This window comes from Dendrobates tinctorius, unplaced genomic scaffold (genome assembly GCF_039654945.1).
Source record: "Dendrobates tinctorius isolate UK_male_01 unplaced genomic scaffold, ASM3965494v1 ptg000083l, whole genome shotgun sequence".
Classification (NCBI taxonomy): Eukaryota; Metazoa; Chordata; class Amphibia; order Anura; family Dendrobatidae; genus Dendrobates; species Dendrobates tinctorius.
In genome coordinates, this window is record NW_027361751.1 from 25476579 (window position 1) to 25501366 (window position 24788).

The window sequence follows — 24788 nt, forward strand, 5'->3', positions numbered from 1 at the left end:
CAATAATCTATTTCAGATTAGAGGGCTTTATAGTCTCCGAAATATAATCGTCCAATCCATTTCTACTCCATCAGATCAGTATAGCGTAGCCTTCTCTCCCCTTAGAGAACACATGGACGCTCACAGAGCCGACTGTCCATGTGTATGGGGAAGTCGGAGAAGATGGAGGTCAGCCAAGTGCTTATTCTAAGGCTAGGGTCTGGCCACCATATTTCATATCTCATCTGAAAGAATCAAGCTGATTATGATCACACTCTGATCGGCTTTATCAGACTGTGATCATAGTGTGATCCGATTTTCTGGGATGAGGAGAAGATGTAAAAAAAAAATTTCTCCATCTTCTCCATTCTGTTAGTTTGTGAAAATCTAAAAATCCAAGTGTGGTCCAATTTTTTCCATAGACTCATTGACTAACATTAACCGAGTGCAAAATGAATATCAGACCCAAATAGTGCATTTACATCATCCCTCGGGGGCCGTACAAATTGTGTGCTAACTCTGCCCACAAAGTACGTCCTGACGTTACCGTTCATTACACGCGTCTCAGCGTTCAGTATTATATGCAGCGTGTATGTGCTCATGGCCAGTCACCATCAAAACACGGTTGCCGGCCCAAGCACTATGGTCCCCAGTAATCTACCTGGGGGCCGGAGAAAAGGTCATTACGGGCTGTAAATGGACCTTGGGCCTGAAGTTCACCATGCCTGGTCTAGAAAATAATTAGATGAACAGAAAGTTTAAGCCTGCGTATGTTAAACACCCGTCACAAATAGCGACTCAAAAGCGATCCCGACAACGATATGACCTTGTCAGGATTGCTGGTGTGTTGCTACATGATCGCTGGTGAGCTGTCAAACAGGCAGATCTCACCGGCGATCAGGACCAGCGAAGACGCTGGTAACAAGCGCGTGCGGCGCTTAGAAACCCGCTGTTTACCTTGGATACCAGCTCCCAGCGCGAGCACGTTGGTATCCAAGGTACACAGCGGGTAACTAAGCAACGCGTGCCCTTAGTTACCCGATATTTACCTTGGATACCAGCTCCCAGCATCTGCTTACAGCTCTGGGAGCTCGCTGATCGATGTTCTCCCGCTTCCACAAGCAGCGATGCGTATTGGCCAGCGGGAGATAAACAATCAAAAAAACGTCCTTGACATTACTAAACGATCAGCGATACCCGTCGGGGGGCCGGTCGCTGATACATGTCACACAAAGCGAAATTGCTGGTGAGATCGTTGTTGCGTCACAAACCTTGTGACTCAGCAGTGACCTCTATAGCGATCTCGCTGTGTGTGACGGGGGCTTAAGAAGCTCCTGGCTAGAAGTATAGTTTATGTAAACTTATTAAGAAGCAGAACTCTATACTATACGTTCGCCTCAGCACAGTTACATTACCATCCTGATCCCTTACCATCCTTTATCATCATCTTCTTCCGTCTCGGACACTGGCTCCTCTTCTGGGGCGTCAGTTATCGCCTGTGACAGTTTTGATTTAAAACGGTCCAAAAGCGACAATGTCTAAAACGAGAAAGTAAAATTCTGATTGAATCCATCAATTGTGAGTAATAAGTAATGAAAACTGCGTCAGTGAATCATGGCGATCATATGTTATATACTCCGTGGGTAGACGCAAGTTCTCAGACCATCTGCATCTGATGTGACCCGATGACACTTATTTCGGGGAAACGCTCTCTTCATCAACATCAAAGCCATTGTGATGATGTAAGGACTGGCGTGCTCTCAAAGACGGGAAACATCACTCTTCATACGCCCGTCATATACTGATTTTAATGCAACCCAAACCTCTACTACAGTGACTGGGAAAGTATAAAGGGTCATTAAAGTGATATGTAATGATTATAGATATTCCCATGTCATAACTTAGGCTGTCCACTAAAAAAAAAAAAAAAAAAAAGGAGGATCTTCATTTTGTCCAGAAACAGCACCACTCTTATCCATAGGTTGTGCTTGGTACTCTAGTTCTGCCCCATTCACTTGACCTAGACTTTACGGAGGACCTTTCAGCTCTCCGGATATGTCCGATTTAGTAAATATTTGAATTCCCAATGATAAAACATTTCTGAAGCATTTTTTTTCCCTTTGTGCCGTTCCTCTATTATGCCTCCTGGAAATGCGTGCATGTGTTATTACTGTTCCCCTTTGGTAATAGACACTGTTAGCAATGATTGGACAAGGATATAGAATGTAGGGTCACGTCTTCTTTGGCAATGGGGAATGATAACTAAGTGTATTCCTACATTTGCAGGAAGAATAATAGAGGAAAGGGTAAACATAGGTGATTCAAGGCTGTCATTTCTTGGGCAATACTCATATTTACTAAATAGAAAATATCAAGAGTTTTGTCAGGTTCTCTTTAATGGTTTGTCAGGTTCTCTTTAATAACAGAAATATAACATTTTTCATTGCAGTAGAAATTAATTGTTGCATGATATTCTGCTAATGTATGTGAGTTTCTCAGTCGTACCACTTAACGCTGCTAATTCTCACATGTGCAACTTCCTCAGTCGTACCCCACAATGCTGCTAATGTTCATGTGCGTTTGGCCGAACAGATAAAAAAAAAAAAAAAAAGTTTGGTTCGGGTACCAGAACAGTACCCGAACATCCATTGTTTGCCACGCTGTCATCTGCACAACAGCGTTGCAAACACTGCCTCTGATCAGCAGTCAGATGACAGCGTGATCCAGCAGCTGTGACAGGTTACCTTCAGTCACAGAGGCGTCAGCTGATGAGAGAGTACCAATACCATAAGCCTACGCCTGTTATCGCTAATAACAGTGAAAGCAGGCATCGGCTGATGGAAGTATTCATCAGCCGGCGCTATAGATAATAAAAAATGACGTGGTCTTTATATTTTTGATGACCAGCACGGCAAAACTGACAGCTGCAACCCCTGTTTTTGACAACCAACCAAGCCAAAGAAAAACAGCTGGGGACTGGTATTCTAAGGCTGATAAGGAGAAATGGATATTGCCCCCCCAGCCTAAAAATAGCAACCCGTAGCCGCCGCGAAAATGCGCAGCAAGTGCTTTGCAAGGCTCTTCCCACTTACACTGTGGCAAGTGGGGTTCATGTAACATTTGTATTTTCATGAGCCATCAAGCCCAGCAGTTCGTAATGGAAACGCCTCTCCATTACTATCCCCATAGTCATATTGTCAATGAAAAACACCCAAAAAAAGGTCAGGCGGAAGCCGAAATGCGCGTCGGGGTGGACGCCACGTGGACTCAGGAGCCTTTTTTCCATGTAAGCTTTTTGCCTTTAGTATATTTAATTTACTTTTCTCAGTGCCCTTATTCTGAGGAGCGATTCACACCATCAAGTTTTCAATATGGCTATATTTAGTTAATCTTGCACTTTGCAGCATTACTTACATTCTAACCTATATTGGCAGCACTATAGTATGCATAATTGATTATATAGTTACATGGTACATTACTTTACAATTGTTTTATATGGCAGTATTATAACCTAGCATAATTTTTCTGCGCACTGCACTTTATTCAGTACATATAATATTAGGTTTATATGGAAATAATGTGTATATATATTACTACCATTTATTGGCTACCTTGTTTTATTCTATACTCCAGTGAGCGTCCTTGTCTATGTTTTTATTAATTTTACCCAGATGTTACCAGCCACTAATATGTACATTTAATAAAGATTATACTGTTATCAATATATTGGGATGATTTTAGTCGGTTCTTTTTCTCCTCCCCCACCCTTTTTTATGTCTTGGTAAGTTACCTGTTCTTCCCTGGAAGATCCTTTCTTTGTATTTTTCTTCCTGCAGTCTTTATACTTCTCTTTCTCCTTCATGTATTCTTCCAAGGCACTATTGGCTATTATTTGTTCAGCTAAAGAAAAAAACAAAACAAAAAAAAAAAAATCAAATCTCTAAGATTAAATTTTGTTTACTATTTTGTGAATTAGAATAAGTTTTAAAAGTGTTCCATATATTACATATATTTTTATGGCGCCTCTAGTGATATTTTGATCAAAACATCTATATAATATGTCCAGTGCGCGCTGATTATTAATGCCTGGCCTGCCGAATTTCTGTAATGTCCAGACCGATGATCCAAGATGGACTCAGGTGTTGGTCATGTGTCACTACCGACACTGATCAATGGAAGTTCTGGGACATAATCAAAGAACACCAGGGTGCACAAAAAAAACCAAACCAACAGAAATTTACACATTAGCATTTTTTTTTAAAGATTTTAATAGAAAAAAAATTATTAATTTTGTGTTTTGTTATGCAAAAAATGTAATAGTTGTGGGACTACCCATTTCATGTATAAAAGAGATTCAGGACTTAATACACACTATTTATTATTATTATTATTATTATTTATTGTTATAGCGCCATTTATTCCATGGCGCTTTACATGTGAGGAGGGGTATACATAAAAACAAGTACAATAATCTTAAACAATACAAGTCATAACTGGTACAGGAGGAGAGAGGACCCTGCCCGCGAGGGCTCACAATCTACAAGGGATGGGTGATAATACAGTAGGCGAGGGTAGAGCTGGTCATGCAGCGGTTTGGTCGATCGGTGGTTACTGCAGGTTATAGGCTTGTCGGAAGAGGTGGGTCTTCAGGCTCTTTTTGAAGGTTTCGATGGTAGGTGAGAGTCTGATATGTTGTGGTAGAGAGTTCCAGAGTAGGGGTGATCCACTTTAATAAGTGGATTTAGAAAAGTCATGCTAATTAGGAAATATCCCACAACTAAATAGTATTATAATAGAATAAATATGTAAATAAGTATTCAGACCCCTTTAAATTTTTCACTCTTTGTTTCATTGCTGCCATTTGGTAATTTCAAAAAAGTTCATTTTTTTCTCTTTAATGTACACTCTGTGATATTTCAGGTTTTTTTTAATAAATTTGCAAAAATTTCTTCATTTCTGTTTTTTTCCACTGAAGATGGGGTGTAGAGTGTACATTAATGAGAAAAAAATGAACTTTTTTGAATTTACCAAATGGCTGGAATGAAACAGAGTGAAAAATTTTAAGGGGTCTGAATACTTTCCGTACCCACTGTGTATAAACGCCAACATATTCAGCAACACTTTACAAATTAAAGGGTACAAACAATATCAGACATTACAGAGTAACAGTAACAGCACAGAGTTGGGGTCCTCACAATCAATAAGTAGGGGTGACACAAAAGGATAACAATTCCTCGTATTGTACGGTCCTGCCATCTTTTATAATAAATAAGGTTATACATTGAAAGCTGTTATGAACCAGTCAACAGCCAGTATCTTGGTATATCCAGGTACAAAGAGCTACTGAGTGCATGCAGTATGTGAAGATGCTGATAGCAGGGACCAGATTCTGAGGCAAAATGTAGGAAAGGAGAACATAGACAAAAAAGTTAGATTAACTAGGTGAAGTAATAGGGCTCTCTAATGAGAGGTGTTTTTAGGGCAAACTAAACTGTGAACACCTGAAATTAATGAGATTGCCTGGGGTAGAGCATTCCACGGAACTGGTGCAGCATAAGAAAAGTTTTGGGAAACGGGACGGGGAGGTTCAGGTTATGGAAAATGTTATTCTTAGATAACTAGAATAACAGTAGGGTAGTAGACAGAGAGATGTAAAATGGTGCAGCACTGTGAACAGCTTTGTGGGCAAGAATGATATGTTGTATTATATAACGGATGGGCAACCAGTGCAATGACTGGCACAGGGTGCAGGCATCGTTGCAGCTGCTGTCCCAAAAAAAAAAAAAAAAAAAAAAGAGCCTGGCTGCTGCATTCAGGATAGACTGGAGCGGGGATGGTTTACAGATGAGTCAAGGAAAGATCAAATAAAACTCCAAGACGGGGGTGTGCTGCTTTTGGATTTTTGGAAATATCAGGTAAGTTCAGGGTGTACATATCATTGGTCCAGACGCATAAGGGCCCAAGAGGTAAGGGGGCCCATTTCCAACTCCAAAGCAGGTGGAATTGTGCATTATGATGAGCTACTGGGCTGCAAAGGGCCCATATATTGTTCTTGCACAGGGGTCTCTTGTGTCTGTGTCCGCCATTGGGTTGGTTAGTGTAGGGAAAAAGCTCAAGAAGTTCAGATCGGGAAATATTCAGTTTTACGTAGAGAGAACATGATGTCAGAAATGGCAGTTGATCCCTGGTGTTCCGTTGTAATGTGGGCATGATGTGAAGATAAGTATATAATCGGGTGTCATCAGTGCAGAGATGGTACAGAAAACCATCCTAAAGGACGATGTATGGCAGTATACCGAGGAGGAGTTGGGAGTCGACGCTGTCGGACACTACAGAGAGATGCAGAACAATCGGAAGCATGTCTGCCATTTCTTCTTGCTGTTAGGAAGTCGTTACAGACTTTAGTAATTTAAACATAAACTAAATTCAAATTAAACAATTTCTTGGAAATTAAAAATAGTAACAGTTATGGAAAACATTATCGCGCAGTATATTCTGAGCAGACAAGGCAGAGTGTTCTATACATTGGTATGGCACCTAATACTGGAGCCATATCGAAGCAGAAGCTGAAAAAACAGAAGCAGGAAGGACTCGGCTTAAATGATTAGCATGCGCCATGCCAAAGTTATTGAGGCACGGTGCCAACACAAGTAAGCATTCTGCCAATACGTAAAGAAATAAAACTCAAGCAATAAACTGGCATTCATCTGAAGCTATAAATGCCAACTCATACTTCCAAAGGGGATTTCCTTTAGACGTTAAAGCACCTCATAATAATATGATTGATAACATACACATATAGATACAGAATCTGCCACGCTCAATCATTCCGTTTTTATATATTGGACAGATGCAGAGAATTGGCAGTTTTATGGGCAATCCTGCGGCTCACTGGTTTATGCTGCTGCCTCTCAGGACTGCGGCTCCCAATTCTGTATCCGACCATGGCAACATCAGTTTTAAAAGGAAACTCTAAAAAGCATCGTATAATCTTTTGGGAATTCTGAAAGGTAATCACAATGCCACTGATGCGGATTATATATCCCTGAATAATAAAAGGTCAAGAAAAATGCAAATCTGCCTGAGGGCTCATGCACATGGCCACATATTAGGTCCCAGTGCAATCCGACAAAACATTTTTTCCCCCGAACCAACTCTGTATGATGAAAAAAAAAAAAAACGCAGCATGCTAGGAAAAGTGGTGAAGTTAAAAGAGTATTCCAGCATAACAAAACTGTCCTCCAAATGCACATGTAGCATTACAGAGTAGGCACTTCCTTTCCCCAGGTCTAGCGCCCGCTCTCCGCCGCTGCTCCGGCCTCTGTATTGGCTGCAGGGGTGACATCCTGACTATGGCATACATCACCAATGCAGTCAATCACTGATCTCAGCGGCACGGTTGGTGAGGACAGCATGAGCTGCCGGGCACAGTGATGACTTGGTGAATTGTGCCATATTCACGACGTCACCACTGCAGCCAATCACTGATCTCAGTGGCACTGTTGGTGAGGACAGCACAAGCTGCTGGGCTCAGTGATGACTTGGTGAATTGCGCCATATTCACGTCACCACTGCAGCCAATCACTGATCTCAGAGGCACTGTTGGTGAGGACAGCACGAGCTGCTGGGCTCAGTGATGACTTGGTGAATTGCGCCATATTCACAACGTCACCACTGCAGCCAATCACTGATCTCAGAGGCACTGTTGGTGAGGACAGCATGAGCTGCTGGGCTCAGTGATGACTTGGTGAATTGCGCCATATTCACGACGTCACGACTACAGCCAATCACTCATCTCAGTGGCACCCGTTGGTGAGGACATGAGGACAGCACAAGCTGCTGGGCTCAGTGATGACTTGGTGATGTGCGCCATATTCACGACGTCATGACTACAGCCAATCACTGATCTCAGCGGCACTGTTGGTGAGGACAGTGCGAGCCGCCGGGCTCAGTGATGACTTGGTGATGTGCGCCATAGTCACGATATCACCACTGCAGCCAAAGCATAGAGACCGGAACAGCGGCAGAGAGCCAGCGTTAAAGTGGAATAGGCGAGGACTTTTGGAGTTTATAACTTTCCGAATACAACACCAAGTACTCAGTACATTTGGGGGTGTGACGCCCCCTCCCCTGTGCTGTGCATGGTTGTACTTTCAGCTTTCCACAAGCAGGTCCCGATACATCAGGCACTGGTCCTCCTCTGCTCCCTTCTACTTTGAGGCCTGCTTGCACATAGCGTGGTGAGTAACCAGAGTCAGAGACCATTCAGGTGGGTTGCGGTGGGATGACTTACACTTTTCTGTTAAAAAATTAAAAACAAAAAGCTACCCAAGTACCCTGTTTTTTTAAAGTGTTACTATTAATTCACTTACTACAGTATGTCTGTGCATTACATTTTTATTCTTGTTATTGAGAATAAAAGCATGAGGGAAACAGTTTTTGAAAAAGTGGAAAATCCCTTTAACACCTTACTGGCATCTGCCATAAATGTATGGCACAAATCAGTAGTGGGTTTATGGAGTGGGCCCGCTGTATATAGTACAAGCAATTGGACGAACACAAGTTCAAGTCCCGTAAGGGGACTAATAAATAGAAAGTCCAAAACAAATTTTGGACAAAAATAAAAAAAAAGTTTGAATCACTCCTTTTCCCCCCATTAAAAATTAAAGATAATAAAAAATACACATTTATAGTATCACATCCATAAAAGTTTGATCGATCAAAATTAATCCGTTCAGTAAATAGCGCAAATAGAAAAAAAATCAAAACAACAAAAACGTTTTTCTTGCGGTGTCACGGTGGCGAGAAAAACGCGGTAACAAAGTGTCACAGACTATACCAAAACAGTAACAATAAAAAAAAAAAAAGTTGTCACACCTTGTAAAAAATAAGTATTCATTCAGATCCATTGATCGAAAAATGAAAACATTACATGTCTTGGAAAATGGCATCACAATATAAAAAAATATATATATATATATTTTTTCTTTTTAAACAAACGTTCCGTTTTTTTTTCCTCCATTAAAGTAATAATAAAAAAACCTGGATGAATTTGGTACTGCCGCAATCGCACTGATGAGGAGAATTGTATTGCCAGCTTGGAAAGAAGGAGGAAAAAAATAAATAAATGGAAAGTAGCCATGTCAAGAAGGGGTTAATGGTAACAGAGAGGCTGGCTGAATGGGATGAAGCCAAAATTGTGTATCATGTGATTAGAGGAGGGATAAGAAGCAGGCTATTTGTTGTACAACCTGCTGAGTCCAAAGTAGGCACCAGATCTGTGCTTTATCATCAGTATTTTCGGAGACATCATGTTTCATATGATTACCGTAATATATTTGTTCATTGTAATAGTATTAAGAATTTATAGCTGAGAGCAGAAATCAAAACGTAAAGAAACTAATGAATCAGCTTTATATGAGAAAGTAAAAGAAATAATGAATACAATGAAGAGGGGACTGGTCATCAGGTCAGAAGTGGCCGCTATTTGCAATCATTTTGTTTCCGATGCTTCAAGTATTCCATTTATTTTTTCTTTTTAAATCCGCTATGTGGTTCCAGACATGAGCTTTTTTATTTAGTGATAATTTGTATGGCCTTTACAAAGGCAGCAGTTCTCACAGGGTTCCTTGGGGGCGTGTCTTTAGGCTACTCTGCTTTATTATCCCGTGAGCCACGCCCCCTAGGACCAGAAAAATTATCATTAAACTAGATTATGGCCGATGCTATCGCATCGGGAGGATGCGATAGCATCACACCTCTTGCCATGTTAACCCTCAACACACACACTCCTCTCACCTTTCACCATCTCCACTCACTTTCACTCCACATACGACCCCTTCTCTCACTCCGTCTCTCATACTCACGCCGTCATCGCCGCTGCTCCACGATCCCCGACATCTTCTTCCGCCGGTGCCATCCTGGATCGCGACGCCATCTTGAGTATCATGAAATCCCGCGATATTCAAGATGGCGTCGCTGGAAGAACATGTCGCCGGCATGGACGACGTCGGGATCCAAAATGGCGTCGGTGAAATCTCGCGAGTTTTCGCCGACGCCATTTTGGATCCCGACGTCGTCCTCGCCGGCGACATGTTCTTGCGGCGACGCCATCTTGAGTATCGCGGGATTTCGCCGATCCAAAATGGCGTCGCCGCAAGAACATGTCGCCAGCGTGGAGGACGTCTGGATCCAGGATGGCGGGGATCATGGATCAGCGGCGATGACGGCGTGAGTATGAGAGACGGAATGAGAGAAAGGGTCGTATGTGGAGTGAAAGAGTGAGTGGACGTGAGTGGAGATGGTGAAAGGTGAGAGGAGTGTGTGTGTTGAGGGTTAACATGGAAAGAGGTGTGCGGTGACGTCACCGGTTACAACAGGACGGAAGTTGTTACAACCGGAAGCTGCTTAGGGCATTTATTATTATAGATTAAATAGCCTACATCTCTGGAACCATAAGTCGGATTTTAAAAAAAAAATGGAATACTCTTGGGAGAAGCTGGAATAAATTAAGAGGAAAAAATGGGTATTTTTGACCTCTATAGGGGAGTATAATTTTAGAAATAACAAGACCTGACTTTTTCCCTACAACATTAATGCGTATCATAAATAATAAGTACATGAAAAATATTTTCAGGATTTTTGGCTTAAATACCTTTTGATATGTAAGGTTATTTCAGTATCTGCTTGAGATTTAGATTTTGGAGTCTGCAGAAACATTTGTCCACAAATTTAGCAATGACCCATCAATTAACCCCACGCCTCCACCCCCCCAAAAAAAATAAAAGGCTGATCTATCATGCCCACAAGACCCCAAAAAGATCAGGATCAAATGGATTATTCTTCTTCTTGGCTTTACTGAGCAGTTCTTTCTGTATGTTTTTGGTAGGATGGTGAGATGTCCGGTATGTTTTCTTGCACAATAATTTTATTTTTTCATCATGGCGTGCCGATTTGTGAACTGGACAGTGTGATGAAGGGCTTCTTGTTGTCACTCTTCTTAACAAGTGAAAACAAAGTGAAATGTGCAAAACTAGAAACAAATTATCAAAGTATCCCTTCAAAAAAAAAGTCTGCTTGCCAGATGTTTAAAAATATCAAGCAGGATTGTAGATTTCCACATAACCAAACAAGGCCATGTTATACCATTGGCTCAACGCAACAGTACTAAAGAGCTCTACATGATGCTGGACAGGCTAATCATGGGGCAGCCACTAATGCTGGGTGATATACTACAGCCTATTTATAAAATCGAGATTTCAAGCTTATGGCCGATTCTCATTTTTGAACTTCTTGTGTTTTGCTGAAAGAAACAAACAAAAAAAAGTTCCAGTTCCGTGCTTAGGTTCTGGAAGTACGAGTCTTCTCATTACGAGATACGTCTGATACAGGATTCTATCAGCTATGAATGACTACAGTCCAAGGGAACCTGTCAGCAGGCTTTTGCTAACTTATCTGATAGCAGCATGGTGCAGGCAAAGAATCCCTGAATCCAGAGATGTATGACTTAGACTACTGGGTGCAGCCGTTCTGACACAGTAAAAGCTTTTAGATTTAGCACACAGCAGAGCTCAGAAAGCTGCCCCCGCCCACACCAGGCTCTCTGTGTACATTGTCTATTGACAGTGAGCTGCTTATCACAGGAGGGGCGGAGTCAGACTAAAATACACATGCTACTACATCTTCTGTAGACTGGACAATGATAATCCACAGGTGATTAAACAGTCAGTCTAAGTAAACAGCACACAGCTGGACATGCGACACATCCCAGAATTCTGTGTTTTTAACCCCTATGTCATGCTGTCCTCAGATTAAATAGTGAAAAGCCTGTTGACAGATTCCCTTTAAGACACTGCCAATTGTAAATCAGCAGGTAAGTGGTGGAAAATGAAATCCTAACTGAGTTGTATCTGACCAGACTAACAGGGTCTGATGCTTCTATAAAAGGAAATGTTTTGTATAAAACGCATCCCACAGCCATAACCTTTTATTTTTATGTTAGTATAGAGTTGTAAGAGTTATCCTTCAAATACCTAAGTAACTTTAAGGGCTCATACTCACTTGTGAGAGACTCTCGCATGAAAAGCTGGCACTGTCGCCGGCACTCGGACCGGAGCGTGAAGCTGCATAGAAATAAATGTAGCCGCACGCTCCGGTCCGAGTACCGGCGGCAGTGCCAGCTTTTCATGCGAGAGACTCAAGTAAAGTCAGCAGATTTTTGCTATGGAATCTGGAATAGCATGATGGAGAGGCTGAGAACCAGCTGTTTCAAGTTTCAATACAATCAGTGTTTTATTAGCAGGAGATTATCACTACAAGACAAGGTGTCTCATGGCTCCTAGTCAATCTGATCTGTATAACCCCACTTCCATCACTGATTAGCAGCTGTCAATCAGTGGTGTTATACAGAGCTCAGCAGCACAGAAAACTGATTGTATCAAAATAGCAGCAAGCAGACTAGCAAGTGATAAATTACTGGAATCAGGGTCTCAACCACTACATTGCCATGTAAAAGCCTGGGTTTTTATAAAGCTGTGAAATTTGAACGTCCTGGCCTTTCCTAACAATGATAGTAAACAAGCCATAACTCTATCAGGCTAATTAAGGTCTGAAACCTTGGTCAAAGTTATCTGAGCATTCAAATCTTTAAAGGGAATCTGTCACCTCATTTTTCGCATATGAGCTGCGGCACACTGCCTTTTGGGACTGCTGTAGATAAGCCCCCGATGTAACCTGAAAGATAAGAAAAACGAGTTAGATTATACTCACCTGGGGGCGGTCCGTTCTGATAGGTTTTGCAGGTTCGGGTAAGGTGACTCCCATCTTCTTATGATTGCCACCCTCCTGCTTGGTTTATGGCTACCCGGCATCGCGCTCCTGTGCAGGCATACTTATCTGCCCCGTTGAGGGCAGAGCAATGTCCTGCAGTGCGCAGGCACAGGACCTCAATGACCTTTCCCGGCGCCTGCGCACTGCAGTACTTTGCTCTGCCCTTTTCCCTCTTCTGTAAAAGATTATTTAAATGATTAATAGTGTCACTGTAGGGTGAAAATATTTGCAACGCACTGTGGAATATGGTGGCGGTACATAACGGAGAAAAAAATAAATAAATTTCACACCACAGGGGAAGAATAACCCCTTAACGACCGCCAATCCACCTTTTAATGGCGGCAGTTAAAAAGGTACTTATTCCTCAGCGCCGCTTTTTAACGGCGCTGACAAATAAGGTTATAGCGACCCCAGTGTCAGAAAATCTCCAGGGTCTTGGCTACTGGGGGTAGCTGAGACCTCAGAGAACGATTTGGGTCGTTTTTTACCAACCCAGTGTTGCAATCACCGTTATGCACGGAATAACGGCGACCCCCTCCACCCAAAAAAAATATTCTGATTTCCTGGTTTATTTCTCTTTCCTCTGCTATGATCTAGCACATAAGAGGAGAGAGAAATGGAGGTCCCCCGAGCCCCCCCGGAACCTGCGGTGTCCCTTGGTCCCTCCGGCTGTGTCAATGGTGTCACTTTTGGGTATTTTCCGTTATATTGAGCCCCCAAACTCACTACAAATGTGATGTGGGTCCCTAAAAAAATGGTTTTGTAAATTTTGTGGAAAAATGAGAAGTCACTGGTCAACTTTTAACCCTTATAACGTACTAACAAAAATAAAAAATTATGTTTCTAAAAAATTGTGCTGATGTAAAGTAGACATGTGGGAAATGATATTTATTAAGTATTTTGTGTGACACCACGCTTTGATTTAAGGGCGCAAAAATTAAAACTGAAAAATTTTTTTGCCAAATTTCTGTTTAAAAAAAAAAATAAAAAATAAGCGCAAGTTATATCGAAGAAATTTTACCACTAACATGAAGTACAATATGTCACGAATAAAAAATCTCAGAATCAGTGGGATACGTTGAAGCGTTCCATAGTTATAGCCTCATAAAGTGACAGTGGTCAGAATTGTAAAAATTGGCTTGGTCAATAAGTACCAAATTGGCTCTGTCACTAAGGGGTTAACATTTATTAGTTCTGTATTTATCATTGCACATCACAGATCTTATGACCACTAAGGGTTAATATATTTCAATTTCCAGAAGTGTCTACAGCCGTCACAAAAATGAGCGGTACTAATCGCTCACAGCTGCACAATCGGCGATATTGAGCAAGTATTTTGTTGGATAGTATAGGACACATGCACTATACCTGCTGATTGTGCACGCTCCTCAGCAGGTATTGGGTCGCAATGGTGTCAGCTCTACTCACTTCTGCTGTGAAAGTGGCTCTGGACCTTGCCGGATAAACCCTTTAAAAATAGTTGTTTGGTCTCCTCAAACAGTGCCATGTGACATGTAATAGTGGCCCCGGAATCCTATGCTTGTGCCCTGCAGTAGCGTGATTATACAGTACTTATTACACCCTTCTATGGGCATTAGCTTCAGCAGGCAGCGATAAGGTGATCTCCTCAATTCCTTCCCCCTGAATAGTCAGGCACCATACAGTTTTTGATGCCCGGTCACCCATATAAGCATGGCAGGAGAGCACCTTATCGCTGCCACGAATGCCGGAGGTCACTACAACAGAAGTAGCAGTGACTCGTTGACACCTACGCAGAAGAACGCTGAAGCCAATGCCCATAGTATGTGGACTAGGAACGGTATAATCACGAGATTGCAGGGCGCCGGATTTTGGGGCCATCATTACAGCATGGGATGGGGGGGGTTGTGGTATGATAATGAAGACAGGAGGCAGGGATTTCTTCCAGGCACCGCACATCCCGGAGCCTGGAAAAAATCATTAGCATGAAGACATAAAATAACATTTCTCAACAAGACCGCTAATATGAGGCAGACAGGTAGGACTAGTGTAACATTTCCACCACCTGTATGCCCATATTAATAGGTCATATATGTCCTACGGGGTGACAGGTACCCTTTAAAAACATGTTCTTAGGTCAACTGGCTTCCCATGAAATTTGCTGGTGTGTGCGTCTGTGTCTCTGAGATAAGAAATTTGATTGTCTACCCCACGGGGAACAGCGACCTATGTGAATGATTGCAATCTGTGTTCGGCATAATAAGCATGCATGTCTTTAACACATGACAGATGTCGGAGAATCCAGACGTCTCAGTTACCTGGAAACCTGCAATCTGTATTCATCATGGTAAACATCTGCTCAGCAGATCGCCTGTACTAGATAAAATATTCATCCAATTTGTCTTCAGCTTTGAACTGTGAACTTTCTTACTATTTGTGATGCTGACTGTATCACCCCCTGGGTGGTACAATCAACAGCATTAAACTGAAAGGTGCACATGGCGGGTTGTCTTGGGAGACACTGATTAAATATTGCCAGAACACGTCATCAATATCCGACTACTCAGGCCCACTATTAAAGCAAATTTATAACTGCAATGTTCTATGCCAATTTGTCTCCAATTTCACCAAACAGGGTTGGCCCTTGGTTGGAATGGGATGACCATGCTGTCTCCACACGAGATGGTGAGATGACGTGCCGGGGCAATACGTATGTACCCTGTGGATAATTGAAGAACAACTGTTCAGCACATTTAACTCTCTCCTCCACTCACCACTGCCACCTCCAACTCCCCTCATCTCTGCTGAGGACTTTGCCACCTACTTCAAAACAAGATCGACCAAACAAGGCAAACCTTTACAGTTCCACCACCCCAACCGCTCCACTTACCAGACCTCTGCCCTTCCTTAATAACCTCCCTCTCCAACATTACTGAAGGAGAGCTTACTCATCTCCTTTCCAAATCACGTCTCACCACCTGTGCACTTGACCCCATCCCTTCCCACCTGCTCCCCAACCTCACTAACATGATCATTCCAGCCCTAACCCATCTCTTCAACCTATCCCTAACTTCTGGTACCTTACCCTCTGCCTTCAAACATGCCATCATAACACCCATCCTCAAAAAATCAAATGTTGACCCAACTGCTATGCCCAGCTATCGCCCCATATCACTGCTCCCGTTTGCTTCCAAACTCCTTGAACAGCATGTCAATGCTCAACTTTCCTCCCACCGCTCATCTAACTCCCTCCTTGACATCCTGCAATCTGGCTTCCGCCCCCACCACTCCACTGAAACTGCCCTGACCAAAATTACTAATGACTTACTCATAGCCAAAGCTAACAGACAGTTCTCCATCCTCCTCCTTCTTGACCTGTCCTCTGCCTTTTGACACAGTTGACCACTGCCTACTACTACAGATTCTTCCCTTGGCATAAAAGACCTTGCCCTGTCCTGGATTTCCTCATACCTTTCTGACCACCCATTCAGCGTTTCCCACTCCCACACTACCTCCTCATCCCGCCCCCTCTCTGTTGTAGTCCTCAAAGGCTCTGTCTTGGGGCCCCTACTTTTTTCCATCTATACTCTTGGCCTAGGACAACTCAAAGTCCCATGGCTTCCAGTACCACCTGTATGCAGATGACACTCAGATCTACCTCTCTGGCCCAGATGTCACCTCTCTGCTGTCCAGAATCCCAGAGTGTCTATCAGCCATATACTCCTTTTTCACCTCTCGCTTCCTAAAACTCAACGTAGACAAAACTGAACTTATTATCTTTCCTCCATCTCATGTATCTTCCCTACCCGATCTATCTATTATGGTAAACGGCATCACGCTCTCTCCCGCACCTGAAATCCGCTGCCTCGGAGTAACTCTCGACTCTGCCCTGTCCTTCAAACCACACGTCCAAACTCTTGCCACCTCCTGTCGCCTCCAACTCAAAAGTATTTCCAGAATCCGTCCCTTCCTCAGTCTACTAAAACTCTTGTACATGCCCTCATCATCTCCTGCCTTGACTACTGCAACTCTCCTCTGTGGCCTCCCTGCTAACTCTCTTGCACCACTCCAGTCTGTCCTCAATTCTGCTGCCCGACTAATCCACCTCTCTCCTCGCTACTCCCGTCTCTCCCCTCTGCAAATCCCTCCATTGGCTTCCAATTCCCCAACAAATCCAATTCAAACTACTAACACTGACCTACAAAGCCATTCACAACCTTTCCCCTTCCTAGATCTCTGAACTAATCTCCCAATATCTTCCCTCACGTAATCTTCGATCCTCCCAAGACCTCCTACTCTCCTCCACACTTATTCGTTCCTCACCCAACCGCCTCCAAGATTTCTCCTGAATATCCCCTATCCTCTGGAATGCCATGCCTCAACACGTCCGATTATCCACCACCCTCGGATCCTTCAATCGGAACCTGAAAACCCATCTTTTCAGGAAATCTTACAGCCTGCAATGACCATTCTGCCACCTTACCACCACCTGAGCTGCCGCCTCATCACCACCAGAGCTGCTGCACCCCCGACCTTCTGTCTCTTCCCCATTATCCCGTAGAATGTAAGTCCGCAAAGACAGGGTCCTATCCCCTCTGTACCAGTCCGTCATTGTAAGTTTGTTTACTGTAAACGATATCTATAACTTTGTATGTAACCCCCCTTCCCATGTACAGCACCATGGAATTAATGGCGCTATATAAATAAATAATAATAATAATGTCAATTTTGGGAAAACACAACAAATGCAGTGGTGGCCATGAAAACTGCCCAATCCCCTGGATTTCTGATGGGGGGGGGTATTCAGTTCTTCTAGAGATTGATGCTGGAGATACTCTATGATGACCACTTTAAACCTAACAGCGGAAGAGAAAGGGGCCTTGATACCATCCTTTGCGGTCTTGCGATGGTCCACAAAATAGTTGATGTGATTACAATAGTGGGGACATGGGTCAGAAAAGTATAATTACAAGAAATGCAGCATATTTTTCCCATTATGAAACTTCAAAAGAGAATTTTATTGTAGCCAAGGGATTAAATACAGGCTGGAGTCTGAAATTGTAGTGTGTTACAAAACATGCTATCAGGATTACCATTTCTGTCCTGCACATTATTCATACTGATACAACATCCAATTACAGAATAATTAAAGGACAACGTATTATTGTTCAAAGGCTGTCACAGGAACAAGGAGTGCGGAGATTTGTGCTGCGCTGACGTAAATATTGAGCATTCAGTGGTTAATCCATGTAATGAAGGCCATGTTTTACTACTTGTAACATACTTATCTTTGAAATGAAACAAGAAATGTTGGACGGAGCCATGGTCTTGGTTGGGACTACACAATGACACAGTTGCCCACCATCTGCCGTAAGATCATGCCACTCCTACATATTTCGGACCATTTTAATGTTCTCTAATGCGAATGTTTTCATGTAACCTTTTCTTTTTTTACCATAAAAATATGATAAAATTGCACCTGGGTCACAGAAATACTATTTTACAGTGAGTTACAGGAAATCAAACGTTGCATTTTAATTATGAGGCCGGGTTTACGTAATCACGCAGAAGTGGAGGATAGAAGATATAAAAATGTGTAAGGTTATGGTAATTTGATATTTTCTTCAAGACATTCAGGTGATCATGGAACAGAATGGAAGACATGAACCTTGCGGGTGATTTACCCTAGGGCCTTTCCTTTTGAAGACAAAGGAACAAAATAAAGCACAGCATCTCCAGAGAAGGCATATGGTGGTTCCCCCCTCCAAACCGATTAAATCAGCTTTGTGAATTGGATATTTAATGTTTGTTAAACGGAACCTGTGGTCTCTGTGGTTTACTGAAGAAGCATTCAGAGCACCAAAGAGTCAGAACATCTGACCACCTATCTCAAGCCCTTTGTGCATCACATGAAATAGAGGCAAGACTGCTATATAAAGCGGCACCGGGAGCGTGAGCAGATCTGGCTAGCGGCGTGACAATGCAGCTGGCAGGATATGTCACTAAAGCACGAGATGACTTCAGAAGATGGGATCAACCGCTTTCTAATTATGACATATTGCAGAATACTGTATGCTGGCAATGTCCTATCAGAGACGGTCTCAATGCTGTGCCCACACCGATCACTAGTTTTTTTTCAGAAGACACATAGGATAGTCAATAACCAACTAGGCGTTTAGATTATGTGCCCTCTGCTGTACTGGTCTAAAGACCTCACATCATCGAAAAGTTGGTTGGAATGGTCAAGTTCGACCATAGCGAACAGTCGCTAGCTGCCTCAACAAATTAATTAAGACAGATGGCCAAACAACGATCATTCAGTATTATTCAAAAGACTGGGCAGTTTGGATTTTTTTCAGACAATCAAACACTTGGCTGTATCAACGGCTGAAAAATTGTAACACGGTCTAAGATGTGTTTGACAATTCATCTGCCAGGCTTATTTTTGTCTTACGTGTATGGAGATCTTAACCTTTGCCTGTTCTTTTTGGGGTCCGGTCTGGGATCAAATTATTTTGTGGATCTAAAACTGATCAGACAGGCTGTTTTGAGCAACAAGTACACTGTTCGTTGGACAGCATTGATAAATGATGTGTAATATGATTGACTAATTTCTCTGCACGTTTAGAAAATAAAATTGCTTCACAAATACAATTTACGGCTAATAATTTTCTTGCCAAATTCGAGTATTAATGATTCCCTAGATAGTAGGATGCATTGGTAAAATCGATTCATAAGGTTTAAGAGCCTGCATATGAATGTGCTGGACTGAAAGGGATCAAAGCCAGTCTCAAACAAACAGTATGTGAAACTAATAGTGCGTCAACGACTGACGATCAGTACATATTTGGCGATCGGTGGTCATTTCACAGTCAGTTTAGAACGCATTTAATATGTGCACAGAATGATCAGTAATAGATCGTTCACTGCACATAAGATAACATAGCTCTCGGCAGCACAGACCTAGACTGGACGATGTGCTGCCGAGAATGATGATCTGTTAAGCAAGCCAAAAGATCATTTCACCTGCAAGTGAGCGTTTTCATTGTTCGTTGACTGATTGGCAGCCTGTCTACATTGCACAATTATCGAGCAAAGAGCGTCCCTATGAACACTCCTTCCCAATTGTCTTGCAATGTAAATGCACCTTAATGCTGGACAATAAAAGGTTTTTATTATTTCTAATGTTCTACCTGGCTGCTAGGCTTTTGTATGATAGTTTTTTGACTTACTGTGGTGGATTACAAGCACTCCATATTGCCAGTAAGGAGTATTTTCTTTAGTCTATGATATCTCAATTATCTGGTCTGTAGGCTGCCGAAAACCGCAGGTCATCCGAATCATTACACCATGCTATTCTTTTCCCTTACACCTTCCAATTAGACCATTGAGGCATACTATGATATACTATACGAGATATATACTTTATCTCTATACTATCCTGGGAGTAAACAAATACAGTATACTCACTTCACTGATCCATCGCTGTTCCTCTCCCATTATTGCCCAGTTCCCATGTTGGATTCCACGTTTCCGACTGCAGCCAATCACAATGGCATCCACTGTGTCACCACTAGGGCCTGAGATTGACTGTAGCGGTAACATGTACATCTAGTCAGAAGCAGCATGGAGACCTGGGAAGCAATTGAAGCGGAGCAGCGGGAGGTCAGTAAAGGAAGGTCACCATTATTTTTCAGACTTCTGGTCCGTTTTGGGAAACACTTCAGAGAAGGACAATTCCATTTATGGTTCTCATATTCTAGTAAGGACCTGGGTGGCAATGGAAAAGTAAAAACTGGTGATCAGTAAGATGAGTGAGTACACAATGTACTATATTTTATCTCTGGTTACACAATTTTCACAAAGAAACATAATGGATAATACCAATATACCATGACCAAATACCAGCTGCACACAATTTATTAACAGACCGAATCAGACTCAACAGAAAACCATACAATTAATAATAAGACTGGTAATAATGATAAGTTTTGAGTGCCAGGCGGTGTTAAGTAAAAAGATTCAAAGACCCTGGTCCAGCAGCCGTGTTGGAAGTCTGTGGACGCAGGACCAGACAACTGTGAACCTTCTCCTGCCTGGTGGAATCCATGGCGCCTCTACTGATTGAGTAGGAGGCCTGGTGCATGGTCATGCGTGAATTACGCCAGAGTGATCATGTTGTGCCAGGTCTACTAATCAGAGGAGGAGCCAAGGTTGATGGCTGGTAGGAGGACGTTTGACAACTGACGTGGCTGCTAGGCCAGGGTCCTACATATCCTAGTGCCAAGCCATCTGTGGCATTTCCTAAGCAGGGCAGCTGATGCAGCCTGCGAAACTGCTTAGTGATGTGCAAGATATTTGATACTGAATGTGAAGACAATTTGTAGATAGAGATCTCAGCAAGTTGAGAGCTGCACTAAGAATTAAGCAAACAGATTCTACAGTATTCACGAGAGGGAACTGATGACCGTATAGATATATTCTATAGAGAGTGGTGAGATGCGTGTGAGACGTACAGACATACGTTTCCGGGTTTGCATTCCGCTTTGAGATATTTGAGGTCAATTAAGTTTCCAAATGTTTGTACAGATATCAGTTATGTTTTGTCTGCCTGTCCATATCAATCACTGGACTGGAAATCAATCTATTGTTGAAAAGTACATGATTTAGGATAGGTACAGTACGTGCGAAAGGGCGGATGAGGATACAAGGCTACAGGGAATGTCATGTGGGCAAGGAACACTCACAATAAATGTATTAGATTAAATGGAAGATTGAAAGATTTGAAAGAAGCAATAAAACATTTATAATAACTAAAATATAGGTGCATTCATGTAGAATTAAGTCACTATGTCATATCCAAAAACGACGATCTCTGGCTATTCTGCTCAATTCAAGACACACATTTTAAGATCTTTAGCAAAAAGGTGCAGGATGTGTGTTTTCTAACATCACTGGAACAGCAAGGAGGCGGGTATATATATATATTTTTTTTTTTACAAGGGGGACTACATAATTTCAAAAGTGATTGTCCAGGTATTGGACAACCCCCATAACATGTAGTCCACATAAATTGAAATCTTGTTCTACCCGGTGCTGGCTCAGAGAGCCACCATCGGTCCTGCTGGCAATTCAGCTGCTCCACGGCAACAGATCAACTCTTCTTCTGGGCTGCTCTGTCGGTGGGACGTGACGATTGTAGTCATGCTGATTGACAGCTGCCTCCCCACATGAGTTAGTAAGTCACGCCCCATCAACAGAAGAAGAGTAACCGCTGCTTTGTCACACTGAATCGCTGGCAGGGGCGGTCTTTGACCTCTCTGTGCTGGGAGTGATTGGCACTAGGCACAACAGGCTTATAGTTGACAACTACCTTCCTGTTAGTTCTAAGGCCCATAGTAAAAAAAATAAAAAAAATTTAAAAATCCTGGTTAACACCTTTAAAGTTAACAGCGCTGCCACTCTCGAAGCAATGAAGTCCTAACCACCAGTCAGCTTAGGCTGCCAATCGTGGTACTCAAGAGGTTGGCTGCAGTGGTCACAAACTATAGTTAGATGTCACCTTTGTAGCCTATCAGCTAAATCCAGGGGCAGCAGCAGAGAACTAACCCTCTGATTGTTATTTTTAGTGTGTAAAGGCAAATGGGCCTAAAAATAAATATGTCCATGGAATTCCCCTTTAAAGGGAACCTGACAACATACAGGTGCTTCTCACAAAATTAGAATATCATCAAAAAGTTAATTTCAGTTCTTCAATACAAAAAGTGAAACTCATGTTATATAGAGTCATTACAAACAGAGTGATCAATTTCAGGTGTTTATTTCTGTTAATGTTGATGATTATGGCTTACAGCCAATGAAAACCCAAAAGTCATTAATTCTCAGTAAATTAGAATAGTTAACAAAAAACACCTGCAAAAGCTCCTAAGAGTTTAAAAAGTCCCGTAGTCTGTTTGAGTAGGCTCCACAATCATGGGGAAGACTGCTGACTTGACAGATGTCCAGAAGGCAGTCATTGACACACTCCACAAGGAGGGTAAGCCACAAAAGGTCATTGCTAAAGAAGCTGGCTGTTCACAGAGTGCTGTATCCAAGCATATTAATGGAAAGTTGAGTGAAAGGAAAAAGTGTGGTAGAAAAAAGGTGCACAAGCAACCGGGATAAAGGCATCCTTGAAAGGATTGCTAAAGGGGTTGTCCACAACTTTAAATTAACCCCCTAATGTATCCCCCTGGGGCCCCCAAATAATTTTGTAAATACCTTATGTTGCCTATACTGCCTGTGAGCGGCGCTATCTGTGGCCGCTCACAGGTAGCACGTGATCCAGCACTGACGTCACGACAAGTGAGGCGTGACTCAGTGCTGGGTCCCCACGATCGCTGCTGGGTTGTGGGAGGGGTTACCCCCCGAGTCACACCCAGAATCCACAGTGCGCTTTCTCAATGAATGGGTGCATGTTGGATGCCAGGTGTGACACGGGGGATAATCCCGCCCACAGCCTGGCAGCCAGCGCGGAAGGAGGAAGAGGGACCCCCGGCTGCTGCCAGCACTTGTCGGGACATCAGCGGAAGCAAGAGCCGGCTGCAACCGGGGGTCACGTGCTGCCTGTGAGCGGCCAGCGATAGCGCTGCTCACAGACGGTATAAGTAATATGAGGTATTTACAAAATTCATTAGGGGCCCCGGGGGGATACATTAGGGGGTTGATTTAAAGTAGTGGACAACCCCTTTAAGAAAAGGCCATTCAAAAATTTGGGGGAGATTCACAAGGAATGGACCGCTGCTGGATCATTGCTTCAAGAGCCACCACACACAGACGTATCCAGGACATGGGCTACAAGTGTCGCATTCCTTGTGTCAAGCCACTCATGACCAATGGACAAAGCCAGAAGCATCTTACCGGGGCCAAGGAGAAAAAGAACTGGACTGTTGTTCAGTGGTCCAAGGTGTTGTTTTCAGATGAAAGTAAACTTTGCATTTTATTTGGAAATCAAGGTCCCAGAGTCTGGAGGAAGAGTGGAGAGGCCACAATCCAAGCTGCTTGAGGTCTAGTGTGAAGTTTCCACAATCGGTGATGGTTTGTGGAGCCATGTCATCTGCTGGTGTAGGTCCACTTTGTTTCATCAAGACCAAAGTCAGTGCAGCCGTCTACCAGGAAATTTTAGCGCACTTCGTTCTTCCCTCTGCCGACAAGCTTTTTGGAGATGGAAATTTCATTCTCCAGCAGGACTTGACACCTGTCCACACTGCAAAAGTTCCAATACCTGGTTTAAAAACAACTGTATCACTGTGCTTGATTGGCAGCAAACTCACCTGACCTTTACCCTATAGAGAATCTATGGGGTATCGTCAAGAGGAATATGAGAGACATCAGACCCAACATGCAGACGAGCTGAAGGCTGCTATCAAAGCAACCTGGGCTTCCATAACATCTCAGCAATGCCACAGGCTGATCGCCTCCATGCCACACCGCACTGATGCAATAATTGATGCAAAAGGAGCCCCGACCAAGTACCGAGTGCATTTACTGAACATACATTTCAGTAGGCCAACATTTCGGATTTTAAAATCATTTTTCAAGCTGGTGTTATAAAGTATTCTAATTTACTGAGAGAATGACCTTTGGGTTTTCATTGGCTGTAAGCCATAATCATCAACATTAACAGAAATAAACACTTTAAATAGATCACTCTGTTTGTAATGACATATATATATACATATATATATATATATATATATATATATATATATATATATATATATATATATATATATATATGTTTCACTATTTGTATTGAAGAACTGAAATTAACTTTTTGATGATATTCTAATTTTGTGAGAAGCACATGTAGATCAGAAACCAGCTCCATTATTGCAGACATGTATGTTTCACTCTGAAATGCTGCGGTGCTTCAGAAAAGACACACTTTTAAAAGCTGACCAGGGATAATATCAGGATGATTAGTCCGAAGTCCTAATCTGCACCTCGAGACTGACCGGTAA

The 24788-nt window shown here is 42.6% G+C and overlaps 1 protein-coding gene across 1 annotated transcript in view; it reads right to left on the reverse strand.

Moving 5' to 3' along the window:
* CWC27 (CWC27 spliceosome associated cyclophilin) overlaps positions 1–24788 on the reverse strand; it is a 252501-nt gene that overhangs the window by 64254 nt on the left and 163459 nt on the right. Inside the window, exons 12-13 of the mRNA XM_073584247.1 lie at positions 3770–3879; positions 1411–1517 (exon numbers count right to left, since the gene is read on the reverse strand). Coding sequence (XP_073440348.1) covers positions 1411–1517; positions 3770–3879 — 217 coding nt within the window. The remainder of the gene's footprint in view (positions 1–1410; positions 1518–3769; positions 3880–24788) is intronic.